General features: G+C 33.8%; 1 protein-coding gene across 1 annotated transcript in view; it reads right to left on the bottom strand.

Moving 5' to 3' along the window:
* Positions 1-15,986, bottom strand: part of C2CD6 (C2 calcium dependent domain containing 6) — a 125,617-nt gene that overhangs the window by 2,035 nt on the left and 107,596 nt on the right. Inside the window, exons 14-15 of the mRNA XM_057745362.1 lie at positions 5,540-5,614; positions 1,021-4,467 (exon numbers count right to left, since the gene is read on the bottom strand). Coding sequence (XP_057601345.1) covers positions 1,021-4,467; positions 5,540-5,614 — 3,522 coding nt within the window. The remainder of the gene's footprint in view (positions 1-1,020; positions 4,468-5,539; positions 5,615-15,986) is intronic.

Below are 15,986 nucleotides of genomic sequence, written 5' to 3'. Positions count from 1 at the left end.
GTTGATAATATTTACCTTGCTACTAATTTGTTTTACTATTTATTAAAGCTAATAATTTGCTTTACTGTGGAAAACAAATTCAAAGCAACTATTCTGAAATTAGATCTGTTTTCTCATCCAAAGATATTTATGCACATCAAATTATCAATATAATATTTTAGAATTTGTGAGATTTCCCAGCTGTGGGTCATGCCCATCTATACATACCAATAGAGAAGAGCAGTGTTTCAGAAAATTAAAATAAGTCCCTTCCATTCCTAGGTTTTTAACTTTGCTTTTGAATGGTTTGTATAAAGTCTAGTAGCAGATTTACCTTCCTAATTGTTGTATGTTAATATTAAAAATAGATTTGAATTCCCACATTTCTCAGCACATGGCAGAGGGGTTGGTGATGAAAGAAGAGTAGAAGCTAAAGTAAAATTTTACAATTAATAATTTAAGAGATTGTAAATTTTGCATATCTCTAAAGCTTACCAGAATAACTGGCACATAATAGAAGCTTCATATTTGTTTACTGAAACAAAGATAATTCAGCAATCTGAAAAAAGACTATATATTTGTATCTGCATGAAAAGACAGTCCCTGCCTTTCTTTAGAATACAGCCCCTGCTAATGGTTGTACAGGTTGTGCTTGCACAGCAGCCCCTGGCTGAGGGGTCAGTCAGGGCTGAAATAGCCAGTCTTCCATAGACAGAGCTGTGCACCCTGTCCAGGCTGTGTCAGCCTGCGGAGTCAGCCTGGAGGAAAGGGTGCTTTTTTTCTAATTCATGATCTAGAGGTGGGGGGGTGCCCTTTATCTATTTTATACAAAGGCACTGTGTTAACAATCCCTTGATTTTCTGATTGCCTTTTGAATGAGGTGAGGTGATATTTCAATATCAGAATTTTTTAAATTTGGAGGTCTGTGTATCTTGGGGCAATTAAGGTTACACACATACTTGCATGCACACACACATACTCTAGATTATCTACGGAACTTTGCCAAATACAGAAATAGAAGATTTAGGAAAACATTATTACATGTGTAGTTCTTCTTGCAGTCCAATGAAGCAACGTCCTTGGAACAGATTTTCTTAGAAGAATTCCTGTGGTTGGCAGTGTGGTTGGTACTATACTAACTATCTTGTTAAATGACTTTTTTTGTTTGCTGACATGGTATCTTTCTTTTCGGACCTTGGGCTTTGGATTTTCTCTCTTTAGTGCTTCTGGGAAGAGGGATGGTTTTGAGTTTTTCTCTGCTACCAAAACTTTAAGCAATTGTGACTCAGGAACCTTGGCATATTTTTTGTTGCAAAGCTCGTTTGGTTTTATATAAAGAGTTTGTATTTCTTCTTTGTAATGTGCACATGTTACTAAATGTTTTTTATTTTTGTTATTATTTCCTTTCAATCTCTGATGATACTGGTCTTCTAATTTTGATTTCCCTCCAGCCTCTGCATCGAGGCGAGTTAGAGTATTATTTTGCCTGGAGGGAAAAGTGAGTTTGTTTACATATTCCTCATCTTCATTTGGCATCTTGCAATTAGGAATTCTTGAATACGGTGACAGCACTGCTTCAGGTTTTTCCTGTACTATCAATTTATTGGTGTTGTGTTCCTTTTTGTCAAGGGGCTTCATTTTCAGTGTCTTTTCAAAGCAAGCATTTGATTGAGTTGTTTTTGATTTACCACTCCAACTATGTGGGTCGTGAATCTCTGTTTTGAGATCAAAATTCTCTGCTTGAGGAAACTGCATGAAACCATGTTCTTTCCTTTGTTTCTTAGGCATTGTATCTGTAAGTCTTTCTGGTGGCTTATTTACTGGAATCGCCTGCGTATCTTTGTTGGAACAAGGTTGTACTTTAATAAAACTCAGTATTTTAGCTTCTTTAGGATATCTTTTCTGTTCCTGAATTATTGATGGATTTTCTTTAATATTCTCTAAGAAAAAATGTTCCTTTTTTTCCTTTTTAGTCAACTCTGTTTCTACAAGTCTATCCTCAGGAACCTTTTGTAAAGCGGTTTTCTGAGAAATTTTTGAGTATTTATTTTGCTTTTCTGAATGCTCCTCCACAAACTGATTTTCATCTCTTAAAGATAAATCTGGCTTTATACACTTTAATGGTGTGGAACTAGAATTCATCAAATTTATATGCTGGCTTATCCCTTTTAATTGCCTTTCTGTGATTAGTCCTGATTTTGACAGTTTTTCTATAAAAAGGCTCTGGAGGTGTTTGCTTAAATCAGCTTTTAGATCTAAGAGTTCATTTTCTGGTAAAGCTATAAGATAGTTTTGTAGAGATTTATTTAAGGGATGTTTCATGTTTACTTTAAGCCTACTACCAAAACTCCCTCTTGAAATATCTTGTCCTAACTCATGAAAAGATATTGAGGCACTTTTACCTCTTAGAGAAGATATGCTTGAGTGTATAGGCTCAGATTCTCTGTCTTTAAATAAACTGTTGTCTGAAAGGTTTTTTAGGAAATAGTTTTGGAGAATTTCATTTAAAAAAGATCTCAGCTTTATTTCCAAATGTTTATCTATGAAATGGGGATTAAAATTATTTACAAAAGATATGATTTCTTTTACAGTTTCTGAATATTTCTCCAGAAAAATATTTTGCCCTTTTGGTTCTACTTTCTCATTCATCAAATACAAATTTTGATAGATTTTTGGTAAGTCTTTTTTGGTGATATGTCCTGATTCTGAAAGCCTTTCTACAAGGTAATGCTGGATATGTTTACTTAATTCAGATTTTAAATTTTTTATTTCTGACTCTGAGAGTTCTTCTAGGAATACACGCAGCTTTGGATTCAAAATAGGTTTTCTGTCCAATTTGTCTGCTTTATCAAAATTCTCTTCAGTTTCTTCAAGGTCTTCTGTCTTACTCGGAAAAGGATGTTCAATTAGTCTTTCTAATTCTTTTTCTGATTGTCTGCTTTTAGACTGAATATATTTGAAAAAAACATTAAATATGTTTTTCAAAAAGGATTTTAACATTACATCAGAGTCATTAAGTTTACCCATTAATGAGTTACTTAAATTTTCTAAAGTAGAACTTAGATCGTTTTCTTCTCTATCAAGCCTCTGACCTTTACTTGGCAAATCTGGTTTTTTATCTGGTATCGACGGATATTTTGAATCTTGTGGGAATATATTTTGGCCTTTGTCTATGAATTCAACTCCATTAAAAGAAGAAGTGGTTTCTTTGTGAATGATGGGTGTATTCCACTCTGAAAGAGGTTCTGTTTTGCTTTTGATTTCTGAATAATACTCTGTGGAATCCTTTGGCTTTTCTTCAGCAAAAGCTGTCTCTGTATCCAGCAAAAAACTCTTCTGGTATTCCTTATCTATCACTTTAATTATCCCCGATTCTAAAAGAGTATCTACAGGAAATGCTTGTATTATCTGGCTTATAACAGATTTGGCCGGCGGAAGTTCTATTTCATTATTGTTTTCTTCATAGTGAACTAGAACATTGGAAGGCGAACTCTCCCAAGCTGTGGGTAATTGACTCTGCGAGTTTATCTGTGTCCCACTCAATTCTTTCATTCCTCTGCCTAACTCTGAGAAGATTGGTGCAGTGAATATTTGCTTTATAACATAATCATATACAAGGCTATTCAAATCTGGTTTAGAGCTAGATACTTCAGTTTTTAAATGTTTCTTTTTGAAACTACTCTTTTTTTTAATTGGAAAATCTATCTCACTATCCTCTAAGTGTTTTTCAGAGACAGGTTCCTTTTCTACCTCTAGAGAATTTCCTGGACCACCTTCTGAAAGTGAATCTGCAGGAATATCTTTAATTATATGACTTAAAAGAGACTTTGAATTTGAAATGTTTCCTTCTGAAAGCCAGCTATTTAAATCTTGAATTTTTTCAAATACTTTGCCTTCCAAACTATTTGGTCGTTCATCATGAATAGCCAGAAGTGGAGAACTATGACTTTTCTTTTTTGATGCAGTGTCCATAGAAACTCCAGGTGTAGAAAATAATCTATCTGAAAGGTCTTGCAGATTTTTACTTAAAATTGACTTGAGCACCATTGATTGTTTTAAGTTTTCTATGTGGGAAGTAAGACTTAATGATTTTGAGAGGCGACATTTGTTTACATTTACTTTTCCAGTCATTGATGATTCTCCCTCAAAGTTTGGTAAAGATACATTTGGTAGTCTTTCCTGTAACTTATTCTTAGTGTCTAAAGTCTTTATTGTGGTGATACTAGGATGATAGGCTAAATTATTCTTAGTGTCTAAAGCCTTTATTGTGATGATATCAAGATTATGGGGCCAGGTTTTATTAGTAGGTCTTTCAGTTTTTGAATGTGTTGGGTAAGGAGGATCTTGGTCTTCATGCTCTATAATCTCTGCACTTAAAATATTTCTACATTTGAACATATCTTGGTCTTTCCTTTTTCTGACTGACATTTTGTTGTTTACATTCCTTAGAAAAGGATCAAAACCATCCTTGATGTTGAATTTCTGGAACTGTAATATTAAAAAAAAAAAAAGGTAAGACATTCTGAAGCATTTATTTTAAATTTATAATAAAATTTTTAATTTTCTTTGAGCAATATAGCAATGTATTCATCTTCCTACATTCTACAAAGAGAAAACCAACTTAATTATTTTAAAATATTTGAAATTGGAATAATGAGAATTTTAATGCAAAATTTTCAAATTCCTAATTCTGATACTATGTTGTATTCAAGAGCTTTTTGCTACCTGGAATATTTTTAAACACTTAAAAAGCATTCATCAATAGTTTTTTCATTTTTTTTTTTAAAGAACTCAATTTCTAGCGTTAGCTGCATTTGCTTAGACAAAGGCTAACAGCAGGATCTAAGTCCTATCCATATAAATATTTTAGTAGCAATGTGGGTAATTTTTTTTAAATGCAAAAAGTAGTAGATATTCCATTAAAAGTATCATAAATATTCTCTAAAGACTGACTTAGGAACATAGATCATCTGCCTTTAAGTCTGAGAGTTTTAACAATGATGATGAGTTCCACCTAGTCCTTAGCGTGTTACAGTAGAATCCTGCTTTTTGATAAATATTATACATGCCTCAGAAATGGTAGAGAACAGTACAAAAATTTCTAAATTGCAGTGAAATGTCAGTGTAATAGTCATAGGCAGTTTTGTAGCTCTGGGATCAGGCTATTCTATTATTGAAATAGCCTTCAAAATGAAGTCTCATTCAAATTCTTTATTCATACACCTTCTCCATTATCCAATTAAAAAAAGCAAAAGGTGAAATAATCAGCCTAGTGTTTGTTTTAGTTCAGATGGTTTTCAAATGCTGATAACCAGGTGACAGCACAAGAATCCCTGTTTTTTGTTTTGTTTTGTTTTTTGACAAATACAGATTCCCAGGCTCCATTTCCACATTGAGATTCATTAAGTCAGAGGAGGGACCTGGAAATATGTATTTTTGTAAAGTAGGTGAGTGTTTTTAATGGGTAGTCTGGTTTTGGAACCACTGAATTACATAAAGTATTAGAGAAATCTAGTATTTAAGTATAATTGATATTGGGATAAGAAAACTCAGGACTCACCTGATATTTTGGTTTTAATTCTATATATTCTGGTTTGAAAGATGGTGAAATGTATACTTTTGGTGAAAAAGCCACCTTATAAAAAGAGAAGTTTTAATTTTAGACTGCTTGTAATGAAAGGATATTTCCTAAAATAATTTTATTCATTCAATAGTTATTAAAGATATTAAACATGCTAAAAACTAAATAAGTATTTTTCTCATAACTACTATAATTTGCCAATAATCAAAAGAAATTTATATCAGAAATACATATAATCTTAGCTTCCCAATTTGTAAAATCAAAATAATGCTCAGCAACTTTAAGCAGAAACAAAAGTGGAAATGAAAATAGAACTGTTAGAACAAATGTCATCTAATTTTAGAAGGTTGTGAAATGCTGTAGATAATAAATGACACCTGATATTAAATGGAGATAGCATTTTCATTGACTCTCAACCTGTGATTGTTAAATGGATACTTACTGCCTAAGGAAACACATCGTGCTGAATCAAGGTGTATAGGAAAAATTATAGAATCACAGGACCACGGAATTTTTAGAGATGGAAGACACTGTAGAAATAAAAATTCCTACTCTTTGTTTTACACAAGAATCTGCCATTGAAATTATTGCCCTAAATTACCAGGTGATTAGCAGCCTAAATCCTAGGCATCCTAAATTTTTCATCTGATGCTCTTACTACCACACAATCAAGACTGCAGTAAAAGACAATGGTTCTTTGAAAATATTATAATGCGCATCCACACTTCCAACTAATTTAGAGAAAACTTGACACCATCTCTTTGCAGAAGAGGAAAATTAGAAACTTGCACTCAGCTAAAAATAACTCCATGCTCCTTCTGCTTTTGTGAAATATGCTTGCTGCCTAAAAGGAAAAACAAAAACAGGATGACCTAGCAATCAAATGTAACCATAGGATGTTTTGCTAAATATGGAATGTTCTGCACCTGCTCTTGTAAGTTTCTGTTTGGAAACTTCCCTGCTCTGTAAACCAAGTAAGCAAGCTACCAATGCTAACTGTAAACATGTGCACAGACCCCTATAAAAGTAAAGCTCACCCTGAGCTCGGGGCCCAGAACTTTGGAGCGTTAGCTGGTCTGGGGCTGCCAGCTTAATAAACCTGAGTTCTGCAACCCTCCAAGTGTGGTGCTTGTTTTCTTGATGGACCGATTTCTGCAACAAAACCACTTGCCTACACGCTGTCTCCTTTAGCCTGTAGAGGGGTCATTATATATCAAGTTAGTTAAAATAATTCAATGAACGATGCTTTCATAAGAAATACTTTTGGTTTATTTTTTGGTTTAAGTGTTCATTAATATTAAGAATTAATTATTAAGAACCTTAAGAATAATCATTATATATCGTTAGTTAAAATAATTCAATGAATTATTTTATAAGTTATATAGTTTATGTTATTTTATAAGTTAGTTAAAATAATATTGTTAGTTAAAATAATTCAATGAATGATGCTTTCATAAGAAATACTTTTGGTTTATTTTGTGTTCATTAATATTAAGAATAACATGACTTTATTCTGAAATCTCCAGCAGCTTCCCATGTTTTGTTTTTCATTGCTCTCACACACTGACTCTAAATAATTTCTGCAAGAATCTCAGCATTCCCCACTACAGTTTCTCTCCTCCAGGAAAAAGGTGTCTAACTCTGAACTCTAGAAATATATCTTGTATTTTTCTACACCTGTTCTTTTGCTCATTTTGCTTTTCTTTGCCTGAATTTTCCAAAATCTCCCTTAAAAACACTTTAAATTCTAACATTTGAAAGTTTATTGCTTTAAGTGAACTTAGTAGAAAATTAAAATTAAATGAAATATGTATGACATGGAAGTAGAAGAATACGTATAGAAAAAATATATCATTTTTGTAAAAAAACATAAAACAAATAAATAAAAACTCCCCCCTAATAAAAGCATGGAAAAATATATGAAAAGATACAAAATGTTAACATTATTTTCTCAGGGGAGTAACTCTGGAGGAGAGGAACGAGGACAATTAACTTTTACTCTGTTTAACTCTGTAATTAGATGAACAAACAATACTTTTGTGAGTTAAAAAATCCAGGACAGTTATATGAGAGGAAAATGCTCCGGATGCTAGAAAAAGACCAAAAAAAAAAAAAAAGAAGCCAATACAGGAGCTTCAAGATAGTGACTGAACATGTGGGTTTACTTTCTTCTATCTCCCAAAGTTCCAATAAATTAACAGAAAATAATATTTCCAAAAGAAAAATCTGATGACAAATTGAAATTATAACAGAGTCATCCTAGTTCAGGCGTACAAAAAGAGTCAGGTGGCCATTGAGGATCTGCTCTCATTCGGTGGTTTCTGCACCACTGAAAACTTGAACTTTCTCTGAAGGGTACCAGACCCAAGGACACCACCAGCAGTATTCAGAACAACAACTGCCAGGTGCAAACTTATGGTCTTAAGGTCTCCCCTTGTAATTATGTAACCATTTCAGACCCCAACCAATCCTTACTTAACAAATACCCTTACTTCTTGCCAGCTACAATCATAATTCTTGACAAATCATGTAACTAAATATAACCTTGTAGGCTTTGCCTTTATAAGCCTCCCCCATTTTGTAGTCCAGTGGAACACAGTTCAAGTGCTTGAATATGTGTTTCCTAGGCTGCAGTCCTACCAAACCCCAAATAAACACCTTTTATTTCAATCAGGTCTCCATTTCTAAAATTTTGGTTAACAAATTCCATTGGAATATTGGAAATCAGTAAAGTGAGACACCAAGATCCAGAAAGTTGAGAAAGTTCAGAAAATATGAAAGCAGATGAGAGTGACTTGATGGAAAACCCCCATCAAGAAAACCAGGACATGGGGTAGGGGGTGAAAGGGAAGCTGGGACGAAGTGAGAGAGTAGCATTGACCTATCTACACTACCAAATGTAAAATAGATAGCTAGTGCAAAGCTGTTGCATAACACCGGGAGATCAACTCGATGATGGGTGATGACTTAGAGGGCTGGGATACGGAGGGTGGGAAGGAGTTGTGGGAGGGAGGGGATATGGGGATATATGTATAAATAGAACTGATTCACTTTGTTGTACAGCAAAAACTGGCACAATAGTGTAAAGCAATTACTTTCCAATAAAGAACTAAAAAGAAAAAGAAAAAGAAAAGAAAGAAAACCAGAGTTTTAAAGCAGAAATCAGGTAGGTCTGAGAAGCAATAAATTCAAGGTCAACATATACAAAGAGAATCACATGATGGTGCAATTGTCATAGTTATTCATTAAAAAGCTGCTTTTGGAACAGCTGGATCACTTGGACCCTTGTTTATCACAGTTCTTGTTCTCAGTGCAAACAGCGCATACATTGCTGGCAGTATTATCTTTCCCCAATCACTCACCAAACACCAAAACAAACAACAACAAAACAAACAAGACCAAAACTGCTCTCTAAAGAAAATGTGCAATCTGCCTAGGTGGAGCTCCTACATGAGTTTTGAGTCTTGGCAGAGTAGCAAAGTAGAGCTTGCAGTCACTCACATTTTCACATCAGATAACTGAAGGGGGATAAAAAGAAAGGAAAGAAAGCTCTATCCAGGAGAGAAATACACTGACTCGTTGGAAATGTTGTAGGGCCTCCAGCCATCCTGCTTGCCCTATTCCATCCCCATATTCTCTCTAGGGAAGCCTGCCTGTCACACAGAGCATACCTATACAACCAATATATTCCTTCATTCACAAATATAAAGTGAGCCAACAAAGCGCATCACATATATGAGGAGAATCAGTACATGTAAGTGAAGGATCAATAAAAATAAACAGAGCTATTTCTGAGGAATGTAGGGGGAGGATGACTCTTGGAAAAGATTCTAAATAGTATTCTCAGAAATATTTAAAAGGGTATTGATTTCCACTTAGCTATATAATAGGCATGTCAAATTTAATGTATACATAATAGGATTCTAGATTACCACCTGCTCCCCTACTCCCTCAAAACAAAACCACAAAACCTTGGCTTTTCTCTGTTTTTCCTTTTCTCTGGTAATGGTGCTACCATCTACTGAACTGTTAGAACAGAAACCTGTGTCACCCTTTCTCTCCTCCTTCTTCTTTTCATATATAACCCAGCATTAAGTCCTGTGGCTACTGCCTTCAAAATATATCAAGTATCCAATCATATCCTACCACCAGCTACTACCACTGTAGCATAAGCCACCATCATCTCTTCCCAACAGTAGTCTCTTAACTAGTCTCTTGCTCCCTGTGACAGAGACTGAGAGTTACTTTCCCAAAATACATATTATCTCAAGAACCTCATTTTTTTTAGGGGCAAAAATGTCCCTTACTCAAAAAGCTACATCTTCCAGCTTTCATTAAAAGACAGGAGTGGCCATGACACAAGGTTCTGGTCAACTATATATACAATTGGAAGTTGTTGGGAGAAGCTTCTGAGAGAATATCTTAAAACAGAAGCAGACTGAGCTGACAGGTACTTAATTGACCTTTATTCATTCCTTTCCTTCTTGCCTGGAATAGATTGTGATTCCTGAAAGTATAGAGTCCATTTTGTGTTACTCTACAGTAGCATGCATATGCTGAGGATAGATTCCAGAGAGAAAGGACACATGCATCCATGATGACATCATGAAGCCACTGCACCACTGTTTAAGGCAGTGTTTCTAAATTTTTGTTACAGATAAATATAATTCTTAACTGATCCAACAACTTACACACATACTGAGTCTATTCTTCCACACTGGAACGAAGCTAGAAGTCAATAATAGAAGGAAACTGGAAAATCACAAATATGAAGAAACTTAACACAGTAGCAACAAGTACACCCAGTGCCCAGAGCTTGATTTATAAATATCATTCTCCAGTAAAATAACCAGGACTCTATGTAGAAATTACTGGTTCTAGGACTGGGGCAAGAAAAATACAGTATAAGCCTGGAACATCTTATGCTTAAAAAACAAAACATAGGGGTGCGTGTATCTTTTTGAATTATAGTTTTCTCTTGGTATATGCCCAGGAGTGGGATTGCTGGAGCATATGGTAGTTCTATTTTAGTTTTCTGAGGAACCTCCGTACTATTTTCCATTTCTCTAATAATTAGTCATGCTGAGCATCTTTTCATGTGCCTACTGGCCATCTGTATGTCTCCTTTAAAAGAGGTGAGATATCAGTGCTAAAATTATGCTCGATTTGCCCTTTAAGTGGAAATTCCATTATAATGTTGATTTCATACCGTAAATTCTGTTATTAAAAAAAGTATTTACTTTTCACACATTCTCTTTCATACTAATTCTATTATTTAATTTTATTTTTAACATATTCCTTATGAAATCAACATTATATAAAGAATTCTCTTAAAATTTTTATTTTTAAAATTAAATTAAATTTTTATTATTTTTTCTGGCTGCGCTTTTCCTGCAGCATACAGGATCTTAGTCCCAACCAGGGATCAAACCCATGCCCCCTGCAGTGCAAGTGTGGAGTATCCACCGTTGTACCACCAGGGAAGTCCCTCTTAATATTTTTATATCAAATTACATGGTCATCCTTGTTGCCACAGAGGCAGAGTGTCAAGTTTGCCAACTACACCAAGGATTGGAGATGGGGCAGGGATAATATCCTCAAGAAGGGATACTGATAGATAAAAACATGTTAACTCTATAAACGATTAATAAATAGCATTCAGGCAATCATCTATCCATTTCAGCAAAATTATCAATAGATCCTTACTTCATACCAAAACATAAAGTATAGATGGATTAAATATTTAAATATAAAAAGTATACATAGAAAAACGTCTAGGAGAATGCTGACATAATCTTGGAGAGGGGAAGGATATTCTAAACAAGATATAAACTAACAGCCACATAGGAAAATTTGCCAGATTTGACCACATAAATATTTCAAATTTCTATAAGGACCCTAAAGAAGTAAGAAAATGTAGATAATAAACAACATAGATAACAAAGTGTTATTATTCAAAATAAATAAAGTGTTTTCACACATAAACACACAGCCCAATTTGTAAATATGAGCAGAGATTATAAACAAATAACACAAATGCAAATGGATAATAAACATGTGAAAATTGTTCACTATCATTAATTCTCAGGAAAATGCAAATCAATGAAATATTTTTGTGCATCAAATTAACAAAAACAAAAATTGACCAGGCTGTGAGATAATGGGATATTTTCCTACATTTTGTGTGCAAATGCAAATAAGTAAATCTGGTTTAAAGGATAATCTGGTAGTATCTATCAAAAGTAAATATGATGCTCATACACTTTTATCCAACAAGTTGCTTCTCATATTTATCCTATAATATACTTGTGCAGGTGAATAAAGATAATACTTACCATTTAGCAAGTGACTATTATGTTCCAAGCCCTTTAAAACTCTTTGAAATAGATGATAGTATACTCATTTTGCAGATGAGAAAACTGAAACTCAGCTGTAAATTGCCCAAAGTTAAGTGACCATGGTAGTGGAAGAATCTGGACATGAACTTAGATATTTCTTACTGTAAAATCCAAGCTCTTTTTCCTATATCCTAGTTTCCTATTCCTAATTCTCTTACCATCACCAAACACTGCCTTTCATTGGTAGATAAAGTTAAATTCCCCACCCCTCTACCTTTCTTGCATCCTGACCTTTGCGGAAATGATTTAGCATCCTGTCATTGTCAGGGTTTAAATAGAAACTTATTAAGCTATATCTTGAAAATCTTAGTTTATGAAGGGGCTCTAAAAATGTGAAGGAACTATTGAAAGACTGTCAACTTGAATCAGCTATGAGTTGAAAGAGATGTTAGTCCTTTCCAATTCAGATTAGCATTCCAGAAGTTTGTCTCAAAATACTGCATTTCTTTAACACACTGTCTACCTTGGTTCATAAAAACCTTTTCTTTTAACTTCAAAGTTTATTTTACCATAGAATTCTGAAGATTTTGTGACTTGTTTATGAAGCAATTAGCTTAGACTTTTAGGAATTTGTTCTAGAATTCTGATATGTCTTCACTTTACAAGCCTGTTGCCCTAGGTGATAGATTCTTTCAACTTTCTAAGTCTGTTGATTTTATGTAACCTATGTTTTATGGGTTACCCACTGTATTTATCTTGTTCAACTTAATTTCGTGTTATCTGTCATATACAGGTCTGACTACCACCCTTAAGAAAAATATTTAAGGTAAGTTTTTTTTTTTCCTTTATTTTTTAAAAATTAAACTCTTGACCATGTACCTTTTATCCAGGTTCCCTCAATAGTAACATCTTGACAAACTGTATAATATCAATATCACAACCAGGATATTGGCATTATACAGTTACGATGCAGAACATTTCTACAAGGAACCCTAATGTCCTTTTACAGTCACACCCATTTCTTTCCTGCCTCTACCTCCTACTTAATACCTGGCAACCACTAACCTGTTCTATATTTTTATAATTTTGTAATTTTAAGAATGTCACATAAATGAAGTCATACAGCATATAACATTTTGGGACTGGCTTTTTTTCACTCAGCATAATTCTCTGGAAATTCATCCATATGTATCAATCTTCCTTTGTATTGTTGAGAATTATTCCATGCAGGGAGGTAGCACAGATTATTTAGCCATTCACCAATTAAAGAACATTTGTGTTATTTCCACTTTTTGGTTACTATGAATAAGGCTGGTATAAATATTTGTGTTCAGGGTGTTTTTGTATGTGTGATCATGACTTAATTTTTCTGGGATAAATGCTCAAGAGTGTAATTGTTGGGTTACATGACAGTTGCATATTTAGTTTTTTGAGAAACTGCCAAACTGTTTTCAGGAGGGGTTATAAAATTTTTAAATTCCCATCAGCAATTTCTCCACATTTCACCAGCACTTAATTTTATGACTGTTTTTTTATTTTAGGTAAGAGACTTAGGTCAAGGTTTGATTTTGTTTGCTCATGGATGTCCAGTAGCTCCAGCACTACTGCTTGAAAGGGCTGTCATTCCTCCATTAAATTGCTTTTGCATCATTGTCAAAAATCAGCTGGGTATACTTTTGTTGGTCTATTTCAGGGATATCTATTCTGTTCTATTGATCTTTGTGTCTCTCTTCTAAAACCACACTATCGTGACTCGATTACTGTAGCTTGATTACTGTGGCCAGTAGGCCTTAATATGGTAAAGTGATGCCTCTCATTTTCTTCTTTTTAAAAATGATTTTAGCTATTCCAGGACCTGTGCCTTTCTATATACATCTTAGAATGATCTTGTCTATATTTACAAAGAGTTGGTATTTAGACAGAAATTACATTAAATCTATACATCAATCTGGGGAGAATTGACAGCTTTTACTCTGTTGAGTTTTCCAATTCATGAATATGGTATGTCTATTTATTTGTTTGTTTTTGTTTATTTTTTATTTTTCTCAGATCTTTATTGGAGTGTAATTCTATACAATGTTGTGTTACTTTCTGCTGTACAGCAAAGTGAATCAGCTATATTTATACATTTATTGCCACATCCCTTCCCTTTTGAGGCTTCCTCCCACCCTCCTTATCCCACCCCTATACGTCGTAACCAAGCATGGAGTTGATCTCCCTGTGCTATGCAGCAGCCTCCCACTAGGCATCCATTTTACATTTGGTAGTGTATATATGTCAATGCTACTCTCTCTTTTCATTCCAGCTTCCCTTTCCCCTCCGTGTCCTCAAGTCCCTTCTCTACATCTGCGTCTTTATTCTTGCCCTGCCAGTAGGTTCACCAGTACTGTTATTTTTAGATTCCATATATATGCATTAGCATACAATATTTGTCTTTCTCTTTCTGACTTACTTCACTCTGTATGACAGACTCTAGGTCTATCCACCTCACTGCAAATAACTCAATTTCGTTCCTTTTTACGGCTGAGTAATATTCCATTGTATATATGTGCCACGTCTTCTTTATCCATTCATCTGTCAATGGACATTTAGGTTGGTTCCATGTCCTGGCTATTGTAAATAGTGCTGCAGTGAGCATTGTGGTACGGGTATCTTTTTGAATTATGGTTTTCTCAGGGTATATGCCCAGCAGTGGGATTGCTGGGTCATATGGTAGTTCTATTTTTAGTTTTTTAAGGAACCTCCATACTGTTCTCCATAGTGACTGTATCAATTTACATTCCCACCAACAGTGCAGGAGGGTTTTTCCCTTTTCTCCACACCCTCTCTAGCATTTATTGTTTCTAGATTTTTTGAGGATGGCCATTCTGACAGGTGTGAGGTGATATCTCATTGTAGTTTTGGTTTGCATTTCTCTAAGGATTAGTGATGTTGAACATCTTTTATCTCTCTCTTTACGTAGGTCTTTGACTTCTTCCATCAACATTTTGTAATTTATATCATTTAGATCCTGTACATGTTTTGTTAGATTTATAAGTATTTAGTTTTCTTTGGAATTATTGTAAATGTTATTGTGTTAAAAATTTTGTTTCCATATGTTCTTTAGTAGGTAGAAATGCTGTTGACTTTTCCAAATTGAAGTATAGTTGATTTACAATGTTGTGTTAGTTTCAGGTGTTTAGCAAAATGATTCAATTATATATATATATAACATATATAATTTTATATATATATAATTTTATATATTCAATTTTATATATATATTCTTTTTTTAGATTCTTTTCCCATATAGGTTATTACAAAATATTGAGTATAGTTCCTTGCGCTATACAGTAAGACCTTGTTGTTTATCTATTTTATATAGAGTACTGTGCATATGTTAATCCCAAACTCCTCTAATTTATCCCTCCCCCCACCTTCCCCTCTGGTTTGTTTTCTACGTCTGTGGATCTATTTTTGTTTTGTAAATAAGTTCATTTGCATCATTTTTTTTTAGATTCTACATATAAACGATATCATATGATATTTGTCTTTCTCAGTCTGCCTTACTTCACTTAGTATGATAATCCCTAGGTCCATCCATGTTGCTACAAATGGTATTATTTCATTCTTTTTTATACCTGAGTATTACAATTCTGTTGAGGTTTGCATTTGGAAATTTTATCCTTCAACCTGCTGAACTCATTTATTAATTCTAGTGTTTTTTTTGTAGACTCCTTGCTATTTTACATAGATAATTTTTTCATCTGAAAATAGAGACAGTTTTATTTCTTCTTTTCCAATCTGTGTGACTATTTCCCTTTTCTGCTTTATTACAATGGCTAAAACTTACAGTATTATATTGAAAAAGAAGAGTAAAAGCATACATCCTTGCCTTGCTTCTGATCTTGGAAGGAAAGCATTCAGTTTTTCACCATTAAGTATAATATAATATGGAGGTCTTGTAGATACTCTTTATCAAGTTGAGGAATTTACCCTCTAATACTAGCTTGTCGAGAGTTTTATATCATGATTGGGTGCTACATTTTGAGAAAAACTTTTGTATTAATTGATATGATCATATGATTTTTCTCCTTTATTCTATTGAT

This window comes from Hippopotamus amphibius, chromosome 8 (genome assembly GCF_030028045.1).
Source record: "Hippopotamus amphibius kiboko isolate mHipAmp2 chromosome 8, mHipAmp2.hap2, whole genome shotgun sequence".
In the NCBI taxonomy this organism is placed as follows: Eukaryota; Metazoa; Chordata; class Mammalia; order Artiodactyla; family Hippopotamidae; genus Hippopotamus; species Hippopotamus amphibius.
Note: the sequence above shows the minus strand (reverse complement) of the source record. Positions and strands in the feature narration are given on the sequence as shown.